This window comes from Pseudorasbora parva, chromosome 16 (genome assembly GCF_024679245.1).
Source record: "Pseudorasbora parva isolate DD20220531a chromosome 16, ASM2467924v1, whole genome shotgun sequence".
Taxonomy (NCBI): domain Eukaryota; kingdom Metazoa; phylum Chordata; class Actinopteri; order Cypriniformes; family Gobionidae; genus Pseudorasbora; species Pseudorasbora parva.
In genome coordinates, this window is record NC_090187.1 from 31,767,705 (window position 1) to 31,788,434 (window position 20,730).

The window sequence follows — 20,730 nt, forward strand, 5'->3', positions numbered from 1 at the left end:
CACATTAAAGGAAGTGTATAGGTTGTGGCCAAAAATAGTACTGCAATCACTATCCCCCCCCCCCCCCCCCCCCTGCAGGATCAGCAGGAACTTTTGTAGCTGCAGCTGTGGTAACTAGAGCCGATCTGGCAACCCGGATGCCGAAACACTACTGACTTTGTGATTTGTAGATCGGTGGAGGGTGGAGCTTCAGGCCAACACACAACATCAGCATCAACATCAGTTGAGGGCTGCAACAACAACTCTTAAATGACAGTATCCTGGCCGGACTACTGTTGTCAGTGATATGAGTATTTGAAATTAACATGATTTCTTAATGTCTATTACGGTGGCCGAGACTATTCGTCTATTGTAGTCTATTGACATATCACAGGGCCATTGATTAATTTAAATACATTTCTTACATACAGTTCCTTCAAGTATTTTAACATGTTTTTACTACTAACATTACATTTCTTGGCCTTTTTTAAAGTGATTGACCGGATTTCATTAAAATATCTTTATTTTTCTGAAGATGAACAAGGTCTTAAAGACATGAGGGTGAGTAAAAATGTCATTCTCCAACTAAATGCTAACGCTCATGTAAATAATTTTGCCATAAATATAATACACCCTGTACATTTCTAAAAAAAAAAAAAAAAAAACTAATTACCCTATTTAGTAATTCATATAGAAAATATAAAATCTCATCCCAAAAGTCGACTTTTGCAGATAATGGTAAAAAGCTAACAAAAGTGTCCCTGTGCGCAACTGCTTTTCCTCTGCTGTCCTTCTCTAAACACCCCCCATCCACTCCAGATCAGATCGCATTGCTCAAGATGTGTTTATTTCTGCTGCGCTGTCTTGTTTGCGACGTGGCTCCATCAGTATACAGTCATGTCTCGCATTTGCCGCGGAGGAACGTGGATAGGCAGACGAGCGCGTCTGTCAGTGAAAATGACACGCGTGCCACTTTGCTGCGCGACTGACGTCGGGATGCGCACCAGTGTCACATCCCTGTATGTGTAGCCCGGAGCGGAGTGCGGGGGTCCCGTCCATCAGGAAGGGGGGGTGACGGCGACGGGGATGTGATGAGTGAGTGAGTGAATGAGTGACTGGAGCCGAGGCTTTTGCCTCTCCTCATTCTCACGATCTCCAGCTGCCACATCAAACGCCTCCTTCAGCCCACGTCCGGCTCTTTATCCCATCAATTAGATTTAATCGCAGGGATGGGTCACAAACCCTACATGCGTGTAATCTCGGGCACTGCTGAACAAAAGTACAAAAGATCAAAAGAGCCATCATCATCATCTGTAAAAGAGTAAATGAGACCCAACACCTTACAATACTTGGCCAGTTCTGTGCATAAAAATAAGTTCATTGTTATAGTAGGCCCTACCCTTAAAGGGTTAAGTTCACCCAAAAATGAAAATTCTATCGTTAGGCTACTTACCCTCATGTCGTTCGACACCCATAAGACCTCAGTTTATCTTCGGAACACAAATGAAGAAATCTTTGTTAAAATGCCAATGGCCTTCATTGATACCAATGTCATTTCCTCTCTCAAGACCCATAAAGGCACTAAAGCCCATTTCACTACAGTGGCTCTACAATAATTTTATGACGCGCCGAGAATAGTTTTTGCGCACAAAAACAAAAACAAAACAACAACTAAATAATGACTTAGTGATGGGCCGATTTCAAAACAAAGCTTCGAACCATTATGAATCAGTGTATCGATTCATGATTCGGGTTGCCAAGTTCAGCAGTTTGGCGGTTTGACACGCAATCCGAATCATGAATCAATACACGGATCTTCATTTGTGTTCTTGAAGGTGAAGAACAAAGGTCTTACAGTTGTCAAACGACATGAGGGTAGGTAATTAATGACAGAAGTTTCATTTTTGGGTTAACTACCCATGAATGAGCTAACAAAGTAGCATACTGTGGTAGTACTATGTTAAAAGTACTTTGATATATATCACAATGCAATATGATTTGCTTATTCATATTCATTGGTGTTTCAAGGAATCACCATGGAAATGCACACAAATGATAAATATGTCATTTATACAATATGGTACTGGTATTATTGTATAATTATTATTCAGTTGTATTTACATGGTATTCCACTGGGCTTCGAAACATGTGATAATAGTACCCAAAAACTGCATCCAAAACATGGTAATATGGTATATACCATTACTGTATGACTGCCTATTCATATAAAACGATATTAACATGGCACTCCAGTCATGGTAATGTCCGACAAACATGATATTATCATGGTTGCTAAATAAGTCCTGAGCACATCTGCTACAAAAATTAAGGAACTCACACCACCTGCTGGACAATTCCTATAAAAAATGGATGGCACATTTCTAAAATTCTTCACAAGTATTCAAGTTTTTTTGTTCAACAACAACAACGATGATAAAAAAAATCTTTATTCCGGTTTAGTACAACTGATGTGCTTTATTTGGCAGTTTACAGCATGTGCGGCAATTCGATTGTGTGGTCCATCTGAGACTGAGCTGCGGTATAAGCCATTTTGTGCAGCTTTTCAGTTGAGAACAAGACTTTGGCTCTTTACAATAGTTACTTGTGGGAAGAGATTTTTTTTTGTTGAAACATAGCATTTACATAGAAATAACATGAAGAACATAGTCATTACAAATTGTGACTCCAAAAAGGAACAACCGACATAACTAGTATGTTAATACACATTTTACACATTACATTCTCATCCTTCGGGCCATAATATGTTCATCATAATAATATTCCTGTCAAAGAGATATAAGTCCAAATCTGGTGAATATAACTACAACAATAATAGTCCAGATGAGTATTGTGTCCAAACACACTCAACATGTAACATTGATACTGGCTTATTAGTTGTTAGGTGCCAGACTTTAACACTGAAAAATCACCATCTTCTCATATCTCACATAATATATTGTTGCTCTTCATTTGGAGAGTCTATAGCCATAGACTTGGCAGGATACGCAGGTCCTGAACTATCGCATGATCCTTGGTGCCGATCTGTCATTGCAGGCCGCTTTTCTGAGGCGCACCCCTCTACGGATGGTCTTCAACATATCTTCTCCATCTTTGTCATGCCCTTGATCCTGCTGGTGGCCCTGGATGGCCTGAGGGGTCGTGGGGAACGGGAACTGGCCCTCACCGAGAGCTTGAGCATTAGCGACCAGCTCTCCAATCTTCTCCACCAGACTGTGGCGATTGGCGGCAAGCATCTGGTCTTCTTCTGAACTGAAGCCCGCAACTCCGGGTTGTTGGGCATAGACACTTCCGCCGCCAGCTCCTCCCCACGATGGCAGACTCATTCGCTTGGGAGAGGCTTTGTAGTCTAAAATTTCCAATGTTTCATCATTGTACAGACTTTCCTCACTTCCATTGTACTCAGGAGGAGGGCTGGGGAATCCAGGAGAGTCTGGGACAGTGGGGGTCTTTACGGGGACGATAGGTGGCCGAATAGGGATCGGACCCACACTGGACGGTGTGCGTCTCACGTTTGTTTTAGATGAAGGGGTTCTCCGAATGGTGGCCGTTCCTGAGGCTATGACACCACTTCCCTTCCCATTGGTTGATGGGGCTCCATGGGCACCTAGTGCTCCATGCAGTCCTGCGGTGCTGGCCGGCCTCTTGGTCTGGATCATACGGCGGTAGTTCTGAGCCAGGTTGCTATGGCGAGGGACGGTGGAGGACTTGTCGAAGTCTGTCTGTGTGTTGTTATCACCATCACCATTCATGGAATAACAATCATATTCAGATCCTGCAAAGGGAAAACAGAAGAAAACTCTTAGCCTAAACAAATAACAAACGCTCACTGACTTTAAATGGTTAGTTCACCCAAAAATAAAAATTATGTCATTAATTACTTACCCTAACAACGTTCGACACCCGTAAGACCTCCATTCATCTTCGCAACACAAATTCATCTTCATTGACACCAATGTAATTTCCTCTCTCAAGCAACAAGACTAGTTTTTGTGCGCAAAAAAAGGAAATAATGACATAAAGTCATGGGCCGATTTCAAAACAAAGTTTCAAACCATTATGATTCAGCGTGTCGATTCATGATTCGGAGTCAAATTTGCGTGTCAAACTGCCAAACTGCTAGCCTAGAAATCTAGACGCACCCTAGCGGCAGCAAATCTAATCTGCCCGCGAGTGTCGTCTAGCAACTCTCAGTACCCTTCTGAGCTGTAAATGCCAAACTCTTGTCGGGCCAATCACATCGTGTATAGAGTCGGTGGGTGGGGCCATAATGACGATGGCCGAGTTGCGTTTGCGTGCTTCTAGTAAACACAGAAACTGTCGAACGGCGGTCTTTCGAATCAGCTTTGACTGCGACTCTGGAAGACTTGGAGTTAAGCTTTTCTCTGAGAAAAGAACAAAGAACGGCACTGAAGTCATTCTTAAAAAGGGAAGATGTGTTCGGAGTTTTGCCGACCAGATACGGCGAATGTTTAATCTATCAACGAGCGCCGTTTGACCTTCGTTGCTCTGGTTGGTTGTAGCGCTATCCTATCGCGTGCAGAGGGAGTTTGAAAGACAACCGTTTATCCCGCCCCTCGGATTGAGCCCTGTCTATGGTGAGTTTCCAGACCAAACATCTTGATGTGGGTCTGGCTTGTCAGGCTAGGTGGTACGCTTTCCAAGTGCTAGATTCTGGCTTGTCAGGCTACCAAACTGCTAAAATCACGTGACATTGGTGATCTGAATCATGAATCGATACGCTGATTGATAACCGTTTGAAACTTTGTTTTGAAATCGGCCCATCACTATACAAGTCGTTATTTAACTGTTGTTGTTTTTTGCGCACAAAAACTATTCTTGATGCTTCATAAAATTATTGTAGAACCAATAAAGTGAGATGGGCTTTGTAACGACGTCTTTAGTGCCTTTTATGGGTCTTGAGAGAGGAAATGACATTGGTGTCAATGAAGGCCTTTCTGAGCCAACGGATTTCAATAAAAATATCTTCATTTGTGTTCCGAAGATGAACGGAGGTCTTACGGGTGTCAAACAACATTAGGGTAAGTTATTATTGACAGAATTTTCCTTTTTGGGTGAACTAACCCTTTAAGGATCATAATTGTGTTTTTGGCCTGTTAGCAGAAAGGCTTATAATCAAATACAGTTTCTTAAAAATGTATAAAACTGTGGCTATGTTCAGTTGCTTAGGTAGTATTTAGGTAGTAAAATCTTTTAGAAAATATTTAGGTAGTACTACTTAGGTAGTATTTTAGGCATCATAAGTACACTCCCGATTCAAAGATTTTTCCAGAAGATAAGCTAAGATACATTTTAAGGCAGCACTTAACGAAACCATCCCATAATGCATAAAGATAACTAATGCAACAGAAATGTTGATTGTACGGCACTACCATACAACAAGTTTGGGGTTAATATGTTTTTTTAATGTCTTTGAAATAAATCTGTTATGCTGCATTTATTAGATAAAAATACAGTAGTAAAACAGTATTATGAAATATTATTACAAACTAAAATACTGCTATATTTGAACATATTTTAAAACTCCCGTTATTGAAAAGCTGAATTTTCAGCATCATTAACCCGGTCTACAGTGTCTCATGATCCTTCCGAAATCATTCTAATTTGTGATTTGCTGCTCAAGAAATATTATTATTACCAATGTTGAGAAAAGTTGTGCCTGGTAATTTTTTGTCTGAAATGGTGATACAATTTTTACTGTATTCTTTGATAAGTAGGAAGTTTTAAAGAACAGCATTTATTTCAAATGGAAATCTTTTGTAACATTATGCAGTCCCTTTTGATCAATTTAATGTATACTTGCTGAATACATGTATTCATTTTTTTTTAGTACTGTACTTATATAAAACAAATTGTTTATTCAATACTGAAAACTATCAATCTATTTAAAATAGTTTATTTTATTCTTATATTATCTACCTATGCAAAACAGCCAGGCAGCAGACTAGTATTAAAAAAAAGAGCATGTTGTCAATATTTGCGTGTGTTAATACATACTGTTGTCGGAATGAAATGGTCATGTGTTTAAAAGGCAGTAACAACTATACTGTCTGTGACGTGTATATTACCCTGTGACGGGATAGTGTCCTCTGAACATGATGGTGTGGTGTTCTGTGTGCTGTATCCACTGGAGTACTGCAGGGAGTCACAGCTGCTCTTCTGCTGCTGTTCTATACTAAGCCCACGAGTCAGAACCATAGCCAGCTCACTAGCGGCAGATGACACCGGCTTAACATGCTATGGAAAAAAGGAAAAGGAGAGAAAAATATCATTTTTATATACAGTACAAAAGTTTGGAAATATCAAGAAAAATTTCATATTTTTGAAAGTAGTCTCTTAATTGAACCAAGGCTGCATTTATTTGATCAAAAATACAGTAAAAACAGTAATACTGGGAAATATTATTACAATTTAAATTAACAGTTTTTTGTTGTAATACATATTTTTAAATGTAATTTATTCCTGTGATGGCAAAGCTGAAATTTTAGCAGCCATTACTTATTAATCTTTCAGAAATAATTATAATATGCTGATATGGTGCTCAAATGTTTTTCTTATTATTATTTTTTGTGGAAATGATGTATAAACTGATATTTGGTAATATTTTTCTGGATTTTTTGATGAATAAAAAGTTCGAAAGAACAGCATTTATTATAAATAGAACTTTTTGTAACATTTACTAATTTCATAGATGTCTTTACTGTCTTTTTTGATCAATTTAAATAAAATTGTCAGACTTAAAAAAAAAAAAAAATTGCTTTTCTTTAAAAAAAAATCATATCCCAAACTTTTGAATGGCAGTGTATCATGATTTCCACAAAAAAGCAGCTAAAACTGAAATTATCTTAAATTATCTCAGCTTTGACAAAACAGGAATGCATTACATTTTAAAATATATTAAAATAGAAACTAGATCATTTAAATTGTAATAATATTTCACAGTATTACTGTTTTACTGTATTTTTCACCAAATAGAGCCTTGGTGAAATTAAGAGACTACTTTCAAAAACATAATATAAAAACAAAGTTTTCAGTTTATATATATATATATATATATATATATATATATATATATATATATATATATATATATATATATATATATATATATATATATATATAAAATAAATGATCAAAACCTTGACATCTTTAGAATTCATCCTAGCTAGCCTATATGGATCCTCAGGGTGAATTATTCCATTTCCTCCCAGGCCACTAGAGGGCTCTGCAGCCTCAGTCCTGCGCTGTTGGTTTACAGTTGTCTGCTCATAGTGACCTGCCTTTGACCAGTCCTGCTGCAAGATGAAATTGTTTTCAGGGTCATGGGAATATAGCCAGAATAGGACAGGGCCTGTGCATGGGTCAGCAATTTCAATTGACTTATTTAGTAGACGCTCATTTTAATCAACAAAAATAACCAGGAAGCTTGAGCCGGATGTTGGTTAATAAAGAAAAGCTGATGATAAAGAAATTAAATGGTATGAGTTACAAAATAAACAAATTAAAATGAATAATGTTTAGCAAAGAATAACAGAACATAAAGCAAACTATAGCTGACCGAATGGTCAAAATGAAAACAAACCTTCCAGTAAGGAACCTTTGATGTGGGTGAAGGGGAGTTTGATCCTGGGGATTGATTATAGGAAGGGGACGCAGGAAGTATGTAAGAGTGAGGCCTGATGGAGTCATTAAAACAGTGAGCAGGGCGAAAGGTAGCAAAGGATGAGCCGAACTGTGGAAACGGAATGACAGGATGGCCCAATTAAATACTGAGAACAACACCACAGTGAATACCCCACACCAAATAAGATAAATTGCTAGCTTAACCCTTTAAAGGTGCAGTGTGCACATTTTTTTCTAGTGGTGAAGTTGCGAATTGCAACTGCCCACTGCTCACCCCTCCCTTTCGAAGGACATAGAGGAGCTACGGTGGCCAACACAGTACAAAGATGTTGTCGTCTGAGACAGCAGAGAGTAGCTATACTCAACTACAAAAAAGGAAATTCGGTTGTTTGAACCCAGTGAATGGACCCATTCAAACAACCCAATTTCTGGGTTTATTCATTTTCAACCCAACTTGGGTTGTTTTTAACCCAGCATTTTTTAGAATGTAGCGCTCTGTAAAGCATTTTGTCCGTTTAGGGCTACTGTAGAAACATGGCGGTGCAAAGTGGTGACTTTACTTTAAGGGGACCCGTGGTGTATGTAGATAGAAATGGCTCATTCTAAGGTAATACAAATATAACAGTTTATTATGTAAAGTCTTTATACACCATATAAAATATAGTTATGTATATTATATTGCATTTGTCAATAGATCCTCCTAAATATTACACACTGCACCTTTAATGCATAAAATACATACAAACAGTTGCTTTGAATGCTGTTTAACAAGAGGGGGATAATGTTCTATTATGGATTTTATAGTCCTCATAATGTATGTGGGTATTGTTCTTGAAAGTATTAAAATAAAATAGAAACATGATAACTTAATAAAATAAACAATGAGAACATAACTTTAACAGAAGTGAAATGAGCTGGTCAAATTATTCAAACCAGTTGAATTAATTAAACCATTTATTACAATTCCAGATATATAAAAGAACACTTACTATTGTGGGAGAGCCGCACTCACTGACTGACTGACAGGTTTCTGAAGCCTCTGAGGATGCAGAACTGGATGACTTCTGTTTTCAAGAGATAGTTAAAGATAGGTCAGTGAAATGGATATGCAAATTAAACAGAGCAGATGAAAATAAAACATCAGATGAGCTGGTAATGACCTGACTAGTGATATCAGACGGCATGGGGGAGGGAGGTTTGGAGTGAACATTGGCGTCTTGAGAGACAAATCCAGAATCATGTGAGGAGACGCTGCTCAGGCGATGGGCGCCACCTGGTGGCAGATGCACCAAACTGAGAGGAACACAGAGAAACCTTTTATTCCCAAAACTAACACACAACCAAAGAAGAATATCTAAATGCAACTGAGAATTGTTGAGACTACATACACACTTTTAAAAATAAAAGTTCTGGTTACACTTTATTTTAAGGTGACATAATTAGATTGTACTTACCGGTACTCAAAAAAGTACTGAGTAATATTAATAAACTACATGTACTGACTACAGAGTTATGGTTAATGTGTGGTTTAGGGTTAGTTGCTTGTCCATCCATAATTTACAGTTATTACTATAGATAGTACTTCGTCACCATAATAAAATAAAGTGTTACTAAAGTTCTCTATTAGCATATTCCAAAGAAAAATCTTTAACATCCATGGAACTTTTTCATTAAATATATTTTAAGAGCTGTTCACAGAAAGGTTCTTTTGGGAACCAGACATGGTTCTGTGGCACCACTATGAAAGCTCCCTTTATTTTATAAGAAATTGTAGCTTAATGATGTCATTATAAAACAGTAGCTTACAAATGAATTACACAATTAAACTTTGCAATTATGGGAAATATTAAATGTAATGAAAAACAATGAGACAAGCACCTGCAAAGGCTGCTCTTCCTTGATCCAACACTACTTGGAGAAGAAGGTGGGGTCTGGTAGGACCAGTTGTAGTCAGAACCCTTAAGATCCAAAATCACCTAGTGGCATTCAAATTAATATTTCTTTATTATGATTATATTTGTGTGTGTATGTTTGTTAAATGATTTTCATATGTATGTTTAAGCACCTGTTCACTGGCCTCTGGTAGTTTATGTGGGTCAGTGGTCAAAACAGTGAGGTCATCAATAATGGCCTGGAGGTGAGTCGCCTCTCCCAGCATGGCAATTTCACCGATCTAAAGAAAAGAGGTTGATGTTGATACATTTAATATTTGATTATTTAAATTTAATTTTGCTATTTAATTTTAACTAACTGCTTGCTAGATAGACACAGACAGACAGACAGACAGATAGACAGATAGACAGATAGACAGATAGATAGATAGATAGATAGATAGATAGATAGATAGATAGATAGATAGATAGATAGATAGATAGATAGATAGATAGATAGATAGATAGAACTCATTCTCACCACTACAGGCTGCAGGAAGCTGATGAAAGTGCAGTAGCGCCCCCTTTCCTCCAAGAGGGCTCGGCGCACCGCCTGCTTCTCAGTCTCCTCCATCAGCAGGTACATGTCACTCACATCCTGCATGGCACTGTCCAGCTGCGGCTGTAGCCCACCTCGACCTGAGATGAAGAGAAAGAGAGATAATGCGAGAGAGAAGAGCTAAAAGGCCACAAAGCTCTGGGTGAACAGGCCTTCCATGAATGGAAAATTACACTACCATTCAAAAGATTGGGGTAACATTTTTTGGGGAAATAAATAAATTATTCAACAAGTACTGTAAGGGGTGTATGTAGCTAGAAATGGCTCATTGTAAGGTAATAAAAACATGGTGCATTATGTAAGGGTCTTTATACACCACTGAAAACAGTTATGTATATTATTTTGAATTTCTGTCATTAGATCCTCATAACATACTACACACAGCACCTTTTATTTATAGAATAGTTTTACCATATCAATGTTTTAAATGTATTTTTGATCAAATAAAGTGTGCATAAATGTCCTCTTACAAAAACATTAAGAAAATTTAACCGCCCCCAAACTTTTTAACGGTAGTGTACACCAAGATGAACTGAAAATGCACATTTGAGCATTTTTAACACATAAAATGTTTGATGTAGATGTCGACACAGATGTCCCATGGCCATGGGTCAGCACAATGAAGACAGATTAGGGTGGATAATGTCAACAAAGCAACCGAGCATTGTCAGGCTTCATGCAAGGAAACCTTCATGAACATATGAATGATAATAAATGATATGGAGTTGATGCTCTGAATCTAAACACACCAAATATTACATGATTGTACATTGTGATTTACTTTCACAACACAGATGCTTATTATGTCTGACAGAAAGAATGACAATGAAATGAGCACTCTTTGCAAACAATGGATCTGTGTGGGGCGTTCACAAAGTACACAAAATACCTCAGATGAAATGAAATCAATGTTAGTCATGCTAAACGGGATGAACTATGAAGAAATTGCCTGAATACTTACCTGATAGTTCTACAGTTAATAAGCAGAAGCCAAGCCAATCACAGTATGAAAGACAGAGAGAAAAAGAGCATTGCCATGAAGAGATTGCAAAGGGAATGCAATTGCAAGTTTGTTGCCTCACAACAATTATGAATTATACATTTTCCCCTTCAAAATCAAGTCAGTATTTGGAACAACATGAAGGTAAGTAAATGAGGACTTTTTAATATGACTAATAACATTTGGGTAAACTATGCCTTTAAAGGAACACGCCGACTTTTTGGGACTTTAGCTTATTCACCGTATCCCCCAGAGTTAGATAAGTCCTCCATACATACCATTTTTGTCTCTGTGTGTGCCATAACTCTGTCTGACGCACCCACCGCTAGCCTAGCTTAGCACAAAGACTGGAGGTAAACGGCTCCATCTAGCCTACCGCTCAATAAGTGACAAAATAACGCCAACATTCTCCTATTTACATGTCACAATGATATTACGCAGCACCTGAAATAGTCCCCAGCAAATAAATAGTCCCTGTGCAAGCAGGTTGTCACAACTCTTGATTATGTTGACACAGAAGTTGGCCAGTTTTCAGGCACAGCGTGATATCATTACACCGCTGTACCCATGGTACGGCAGCAAAGTTCCTGGATTATTGTTTTAATTGTTTGTCCCTCACCATCGACCACTCCTCTGTCTCCCCCTCCCTGCAGGTTAAAAGTCTGGGTGTAGTTGCTGACCTGTTCTGTTACCTTTCAAGCTTCATTTTATTATTTTTTAATTTTTTCTAGACACCTTGTTTCATTTTACATCAGTTGTAACACAATTCACATGTCTGCAAAAAATGTAATAATAATAATAAATAAAAAAATGGGAGTAAAAGTCTGGGTGTCATCCTCGACAGCACATTATATTTTCAATCCCATATCAATTACATCACCTGTTATGCATACTTCCACTTACGCAATATTATTCGCCTCCGCCCCTTTCTTTCTCCACACTCCACTGCTATTCTTGTACACAGCTAGCCTGAGGTGGTCATTCTCAATTCTAGTCAGAATATGAGTCTGAAACTGCTCCATTGGGCTGTGATTATGGCACATGTTTCAACCGAACCAGGAAAGACCTCAATTGGATAGACCTACAACCAATCAGAGCAACGAAGCGACGTCAACAGAGCTCAACTGCACTGTGTTGCCAAGTCTGGTTTTTTTCCCCCACGGATTGTTTTCTATGTCCGCGGGTTGAAGCGACTATTATGTGATATATAGACCCATGAGTGCGAATTTTAGCAGGCAACCTTGCCAAAATAACACACATTTTACCCTCCAAACACCATTTTTTTTTCCAGAGAAGCTATTGTTTAGGGCTAGTAGTTGGCGGATTTTTTTGTAAAAACTTGGCAACCCTGTCTGCACACGTGCTGGAATAAACGATCTTTGCCGGTGTTGTAAAAAAATAAAAGAATTTAATTATACACAGAGCACTTACCCAACATGATCATCATTTCTGAGAGAAATTGTGGTAGAAAGGTGAATGCATATACAAACAAGCTCTCCGTTTAGGATTCAAATAAATATAATCCAAGCCCTTTAATGACGTGCATGATTAAGTTACTGTTTATCATCTGTCCGTCATCGTCTAAAGCCCGCCCTGATGATTTCATTGGTCCGAACAGTTTCTGTTCGGAGATAATTACTCCTCTATGGAGCGAGGCCAGACCAAACTGCCCGACCTAAACATTTTTAGTACACAGCCTTGTCACCTTACAAATTGACTACTGTAACTCTCTTCTCTTTGATCTACCTAACAAATACCTCCACAAACTTCAACTGGTTCAGAACTCTGCAGCTTTAATTATCACCAGACCCCCTCCATTCATCATATCACCCCTGTTTTGCAGCAACACCACTGGCTCCTGGTTTTAACTACGCATTGACTTCAAAATCCTTCTGTTTATGTTCAAGGTGATCCACAACCTTTCCCCTCCTTATCTGTCCTAACTACTCCATATCGCCACCCCTTCCCATTCTCTCAGATCTGCTTCTTCTGTACACTTTTCTGTCCCTCCTGCCCGCCTTGTCACCATGGGGAGCAGGGCTTTTAGCCGCTCGGCCCCTCAACTCTGGAACTCACTCCCGCCTGACCTTAGGAACCCTCTCTCATACTCTTCAAATCAAGATTAAAAACTCATCTATTCAGAACTGCATACCCTACGTAACCATCTACCAACCCTTTTATCTGTTTCTTATTTCTTATGTTTTAATTCTTTATGTGTTGTATTGTAGGGTGTCCTCGAAAAGTCGAAGTCGAAAAAGTCGGTGTGTTCCTTTAAAATCAAATTAATAAAATGAAAGCTAGATGAAGGAATGGCTTACTGGTCACCATCATCTGATTCAATAGGGCTACTGTGAACTTTTGACCTGACTCGAACTTTGTAATCTGTCTTTGACCTAATTAATCTTGGCATCAGTTGAAGTTAGTGTGCAAGAGAGTGGCCTGGGTGAGAAAAGACCCCAGCGCAGCACATATTCACTGATTTTTTAACATACTGAATGCAGTAATCCTCCAAAAAACAATGCACAGAGAGTGTGAGCGATAGGAAAAATCATTGTGCTGACAGAGGGCGGAAAAAAGAGACTGACCTTTTCTGGCTTTCTTTTGCAGCTTAATTGTGTCAGATGACTTCTTCTTGATCTCCTGCCTTGAGCGCTTGTACTCTGGTGAAAAGAAAGAAGGTGTAAATTCAGGACAGAGACATTAGTATTGCAGAAAGTACAGTTTTGTAACAACTGTGATGAGCCAGTCCCACCTTTGGCGTGGTCTTTGTCAAGCAGAGCAGCAGTTTTCTTCCACTCTTCTATCTTGTCTTGGAGTGGAGCGATCATTTTTTCCATTAGAGCACTTAGTATAAAATAAAAAAAGTAGCAAAAAAGGAACAACAGAAATAATATGGTGGTAAACAAATGTTTGCAGTATTATTATAGTAGCAACACAAAATGAAACGGGCAGTACTGGCTTGTCTGTTTGATTGGATCACATGGGTCAGCCTTTGCTCTCCACGTGCATCAATGAGCCTTGGCAGCCCATGACCCTGTCGCCGGTTCAACACTGTTCCTTCTTTGAACCACTTTTTTTGATAGATACTGACCACTGCAGACCGGGAACACCCCACAAGAGCTGCAGTTTTGGAGATGCTCTAATCCAGTCGTCTAGCCATCACAATTTGGCCTTTGACACATTTGCACAAAATCTTTATACTTGCCTATTTTTCCTGCTTCTAACACATCAACTTTGAGGACAAAATGTTCACTTGTTGCCTAATAAATCCCACCCACTAACAGGTGTGATGAAGATAATCAGTGTTATTCACTTCACCTGTCATAATGTCATAATATATATATACACACACACACACAAAATATAAAAAAAGAAATGTCTTGTAACTTTCAACTTTCTTTCTTTTTTGTTTTTATTTCCAGCAGATGTTTCAATGTGTAAATATTTGTAAATATAACAACTGAGACATAAACTGAACAAATTTCACAGACATTTAACAAACAGAAATGTAATAATCCCGGAACAAAGGTGATTTTTGGAAAGACTTATTGCAAAGACTTTTGGAAAGCCTTATTGCAAAAGGAAAAAATATGTTTTAGTCACATAACATCGGTTAATGGAAATGCAGTAGTTTTGGAATTGTTTTTTTATAATTTAAAAATGTTGGCGCAATCTGTAATGGAAACCAGGCTACTGTCTTGAATTGCAGACATTGCAGTTTATTGCTCTGTCTACATCTGCAGTCCTCCTATGGCGGATTCGCTATTTACATGGCGGAATATAGACACCCTCAACCTGATGAGTCAGTTTAAATACATGTGATTGCCATGATTAGTTAAATAAGTAGCCACTTTCATTCGTCATTATTGCAAATAGGTCATTCTGATCCATGCAATTACTGTGCATTATGACACTGTAGGCCTTTTCATCTTTATGTACACAATGATAATCTTTTAATCCTTGTATTTTTAATATTTGGCATGTTTGTTTGCTGCAAGTCCCTTTGTGTGTAAGAAGCAGAGTGTACGCGCCTTGTGCACCCACCCATAGGCGCAAATTACTAACACAAAAAGATACTGTGCTTTTGACTTTAGACCAGATTTTTTTTGGTCAAGGGTGCAGTTTTTTCAGTTGCCTCAAAATAGTAACATGCTAACAATGCGCTTGAACACACCTAGTTTTCAGACCAGCACGCCCATGGGCATTTGCATTTGCTATTTAAACAACATGGAGCTGGACGTGAAAATGATAACTGTGTTGGGCTGAAACTAGCAAAAAAAACTTGCGTCGTGCCTGTCATCGCAATCCATCGGGTTTATATTGGACCCTTAGTGTCTTAAAGGGATACTCCACCGTAATTTCATTTTAAACTATGTTATAAAATAAAATATAGCGCTTTTCTAAGGATAACTATAATGTATTGCGGGAAATAGCATTATAGTATATACTCTCAAAATACTTTTGAGAGTACTTCGACTCGGCGCAGTAAAAAGTCACGCCTGAAAAATCCTCTCCCCCTATTGATGAAAATGAAAGGGTGAAGGGGAGATGTGAGGGAGGATTTTTCAGCCGTGACTTTTTACTGCGCCAAGCCGAAGTACTCTCAAAAGGGCTATTCCGCCATACATTATAGTTATCATTTTTAACCGGCTTAGAAAAGCACCACATTTTATTTTGTCTCACCATACTTGGTCGTTCAACTATTTGTGTAACTGTATTTAAATAGGAGAATGTGGAGGTGTTTTGTCGCTTCTAACTTGATCTCTGTTTGGTACCATAGTGAATGAACTGGGCTCAGTGGGCTAAACTAAATGCTATCAGATCGCCACCGCGCGTCAGAGCGATTAAGTGCACGCATTGAGACGAGAGAGGTATGTATCAACTCGTTTTAGTAAAGGGAATAACATAGTTTAATATAAAAAAAAATGGTGGAGTATCCCTTTAAGGACTGTGCATGTACAGAAATTGTTCGAACAACCATCAAAAACACTGTTCACTCTAAAAAATGCTGGGTTAAAGACAACCCAAGTTGGGTCGAAAATGGACAAACCCAAAAATTGGGTTGTTTGAACCCAGTGAAATAGACCCATTCAAACAACCCAATTTCTGTGTTTGTCCATTTTCAACCCAACTTGGGTTGTTTTTAACCCAGCATTTTTTAGTGTTACATTCCAATGCAGATCTGTAAAGCTTATTTGGATTTTTACAAAACTATCTTTAAATACAGTCTCCTGATAATGGGACATTTCTTTTGTATATATAAACTTACTAAATGAAATGTATTACTTTATTAAATCAAGTTAAAGGAACAGTGTGAACACTCAGTCTGATATCTTCTTTTGTGTTCCGGAAAATCAAACGAGTAGTTTGGAATGACCTGAGAATGAGTAAACTATTCCTTTAAGGTCAGCATTTGAAATCTTTGAGCTGTGAGCTAATTTGGTCTCTCTGAAGACAGCACATTAAAGCCTTAGAGCAAGCTGATTGATCTATGGATGTTTGCTTATCTCCGTAGTGGAAAATCAATGCTGGGCAGAGACATAAAATCCTGTCTGTGCCGTCTGACTGGCGGGGAGCAAGGCATGAAAGTAATCACGCTATGGACAAGATCGATCACTCACTTGGTGAAGTGGCGCAGTTTGGCCTCGATGCTGCGGTGTCGCATGCACATCCGGGTCAAAGCGGAGCCAATATCCCTGGTGGCACCTGACAACAAGACAAATTAAAGCAAAATAAAGAGATACATATGAAATATGAACATTCTCAAGTCTTAAATTGTGTCACGACGAGTCCACATTTAGAAAATGGCCACAAGGGGGCAGAGTAATCAGAAGCATTAAAGCAGGTCTATTAAAGGAAAATGCATGTGTTTAGTTGGTGAAAATACAAGATAATTGTAGCATATTCACAAAAGACAGAACTTCAAAGAACACAAATAAAACACTTCCCAAATGTGCTCGCTCGCTTGGTGACCTTGAACACAGTTACTTAGCAGTGTTAACTTTCCTCTCCAGCCAAGTGTAATTAAAATGGGCTCTTAAGCTATAATGCCTACCCTGCCTGGACCTTAATACAACCAGATCTGATGAGACTTAACTCTGCCTGTAGGAGGGCTAGTAGGTTACACAGGCTAGAAGGGCCAAAGTCTCTACTTACAGAGTTCAATGGGCCAGAGGATATAAGGAAACATCGGATTGATTATAATAATGATGGGAATCATAAATAATTGAACAGTTCTGGTACTGATACCTGATTTTGGTTTCTTAACTGTGCCAATGACGCTTCTTTGTTATATTTGGAAAAATATATGTAATTTGCCAAATGATGAGATGATCTTGAGAATAAACACATTTAAAACAATGCTGGAAAACTTCTTGAAATTCGGACTAAATTGGTTTTGCTGTATGTTTCTGATTCACTAAAAAGAATCGGCTCCCGTGTTGGGGAAAGTTACTTTTAAAAGTAATGTGTTACAGTGGGATTACTTGGATTGGATTACTTGGTTACTTTTATGGAAACTTTTACTTTTGTGTTACCTTTTCTCACCTGGGCTGGGCTCACTTGTTTGATGTTTACTTTGAAAAAAATTTAGGCAAATGTAATGGAAATGGACCTACAGTAAAGGTCGCAGGTCAAAGGTTAGCAGCAAAGATAGTAAAGTGAGATTAAAAACAAAGTATATTAATGTTACTTAACATTTAATTATTGCAGGTTTGTATAATAGTTTGCATTTCTCTGTTTTTATTCATTTTGAGGAATATACTTTTTGTGCAAGTAAATGCATGCTCACATTAGTCTAGAACTACAATAACCAACTGAGTGAACTACAATAGTGAACTATTTTACTACTGTATTGTGTCTTCATTGGCAGAAAAATGCATGTGCAATGATATGTTAACGTAACCAAACTTCATAAAAGTCATCTTAAAAAGAACTGATTCTCTGTTCACAACCCAAATGAAAACTGTTTGTCAATTACACTAAGTTGTAAAATAAGTGATTATGTTGGTGTTTGTTGTTTTTATACACCAAATAAATTTGTGTGTCTAATAAGAAATATGAGCAGCCAAGAACAGCACTGCCGCACTCTCCATCTCTCCATCCAGGTCCAAAGGGAAAAGGAGGGAACCCGGTAAAGGGATATCCCTCCATTCTTCCACTCTGTATCTGCCTTTCCTGTCTGCTCATGTTTCCTAAACACCATTATTACAGGAGAGAATGGGAGAGGCCGGCAATAACCTGCCCTCCTAACCACACACACACACACACACACAGACACACACAATGATACACACACACACAATTACTGAAACACCAGAACTGAAAACCCTCAAAACAAACAGCCTCCAACATGTGAGCTCATCGCAAAGTCAAATACGAGTAAAGTAAACATTTAAAGATTTTTTAGGAGTTTTTTAGTTTGTTCCATTGGGTGGGACACTGACAGATTGAACGATGGCCAAACCAGGTGACAGTAAGAAGAAATGAAGGTTAAAGATCAGCCACCTGAATCCTTGGTCTGAAGAGCTGTACTCAGGAAATGATATTGCAAAAAAAAAAACTCTCTGTGTATCCCATTTGGCACAGACCCATAGGTGCATCCCATAGTGTCTGTCTGCTGAGAGAGCCTTCTGTCAGTACACAGTGTGCTTGTCCAAGAGCATGCACGTCTCGCATCCTATTCTCAAAGGTCTTCAGCAAGGCAAATCAAGTTCAACGCTACTGGTGTTGAAACACAACACAGCTGTCCCAGAGTTCATTTGGTCGCACACATACACACATACACACAAATTTCATATGATTTAAAGCTGTTTTCCACATGTGGACCACAAAATGTCCCCACAAGGTCAAAAATGACTGGTATTCCTATCCTAGGGGGGACATTTGGTGAGCTAATGAGTTTGTCTAGCCTCTAACTCTTAAAACTACCCATCGCAGAAAATTGCATCCTGCATTTTGAAATTTGAATTATGAGGACATGTCCCTGAATTGAGAGGACTTTTGGTCCTCATAATGTAGGTCAAACCAGTATACACACACATTGGCATGGCTCAGTGCAAAGTTCACAGCTGCACTTTAGCTCAAAAACGAAGGTTTTTTTAAATCTCAAAAACAGACCGTCTCAACTAGTCACTGCTAGTCAAGATGATATGCTACACAAACACACACACTCACACACCTGCCAGCATCCTCTTCCCTTCCCTTGAGGGATCAGCTGACAGCTCCATCCTGAAAGCGTTCAGAGACTTCCTGTATCCAGGAGTCCCCTTGCCTCCCACCCTGACCGGACACACGCGACTCCCACAACCTTCCTTCAGGTCACGTGACCCAGAGGCTTCAGATGCTCCATTCAGTCAGACTCTCACTGCCTCCAACACCTGCCCACGGCTGGGAAGCTATTTAGCAGATCTGTGAACCCTTGAGGAACTACTCATGTGATCAACGGCTATTTAAAGAGATAGTTCACCCTAATATGAACATTTTATCATGGTTTATTCATCCTTGTGTCATTTCAAACCTGTATGGCTTGCTTTTATCAATGAAGGTACGTGCAGTTCAAAAAATAGTGACTTACATTGTATGGACAAAAACTATTTTTCTAAATATCTTTTTATGTTTTGCAGAATAAAGTCAGATATTATTTCAGGTGGACTGAGACACATTTTGCCATTGAGATGACTTGGAAAAAGTGTCCCAATCACCATGAATTCACCCTACATAAAATCATTGCTAGTCAATTTCACAAACAATTACAAACACCTTGAATTAGAAAAGACATTTTAGCATTGAAAAACTGAAAAGGCCTTTTTACAGTGCACAGGTTTGGAACGACATGAGGGTGAGTAAATGCTTAGAGCTCAGCTGCCTTGAACTTTGGGGGGAGGACCAAAGGGATTCAATCCCTGTATGTTGAATGAATGAATGAGGCATTTATATAGCGCTTTCAAATGTACAACTGTACACCCAAAGCGCTTCACATTCATGTCAGGGGTCTCTCCTCAACCACCACCAGTGTGCAGCATCCACTTGGATGATGCGACGGCAGCCACAGTACAACGGCGCCAGTGCGCTCACCACACACCAGCGAAAGGTGGAGAGGAGAGAGGGTGATAGAGCCAATTCAGTGGATGGGGATTATTGGGAGGCCATGATTGGTAAGGGCCAATCAAGGGAATCTGGCCAGGACACCGGGGTTACACCCCTACTCTTTTACGAGAAGTGCCATGGGATTTTTAATGACCACAGAGAGTCAGGACCTGGGTTTAACGTCTCATCCGAAAGACGGTGCTCTTTGTTACTGTTACTGTGGGCCGTTAAACGTATCCATCGTAAAACAGTTGTCAAATATTAAATTGTTAGCTACTTCCATCTTACCAGGAAAACACTCTTTTATTGTAAAAACGAAAAGCATTGCGCTAGAATTCACACTCACCTTCAGTAAACATTAAGCCCCGCCTCCTTTGATCTGATTGGCAATCATTTTGAAATTGAAAACATTGACATAGATGTACATTTTTTAAATGTCTGCCATTCTAAGAACAAACAGAGCGATGCGTAATAGTGCGCAGCGTTAAGAAATATCAAATATTGGTGGAGAC

At 38.9% G+C, this 20,730-nt stretch overlaps 1 protein-coding gene across 4 annotated transcripts in view; it reads right to left on the reverse strand.

The window, feature by feature from the left end:
* Positions 1–2,434: 2,434 nt before the first annotated feature.
* The window catches only part of mtss1la (MTSS I-BAR domain containing 2a), a 38,341-nt gene continuing 20,045 nt past the window's right edge, over positions 2,435–20,730 (reverse strand). Inside the window, exons 4-15 of one of the 4 annotated variants that reach the window (XM_067420274.1) lie at positions 16,753–16,837; positions 13,884–13,975; positions 13,717–13,791; positions 10,054–10,211; positions 9,707–9,814; positions 9,520–9,617; positions 8,802–8,934; positions 8,631–8,705; positions 7,601–7,750; positions 7,158–7,310; positions 6,087–6,255; positions 2,435–3,772 (exon numbers count right to left, since the gene is read on the reverse strand). In XM_067420274.1, the coding sequence (XP_067276375.1) occupies positions 2,997–3,772; positions 6,087–6,255; positions 7,158–7,310; positions 7,601–7,750; positions 8,631–8,705; positions 8,802–8,934; positions 9,520–9,617; positions 9,707–9,814; positions 10,054–10,211; positions 13,717–13,791; positions 13,884–13,975; positions 16,753–16,837 (2,072 nt within the window). In that variant the 3' untranslated portion in view covers positions 2,435–2,996. Of the gene's footprint in view, positions 3,773–6,086; positions 6,256–7,157; positions 7,314–7,600; positions 7,751–8,630; positions 8,706–8,801; positions 8,935–9,519; positions 9,618–9,706; positions 9,815–10,053; positions 10,212–13,716; positions 13,792–13,883; positions 13,976–16,752; positions 16,838–20,730 lie in introns of all 4 variants that reach the window. The other 3 variants (XM_067420273.1, XM_067420276.1, XM_067420275.1) reach the window with 3 other exon arrangements.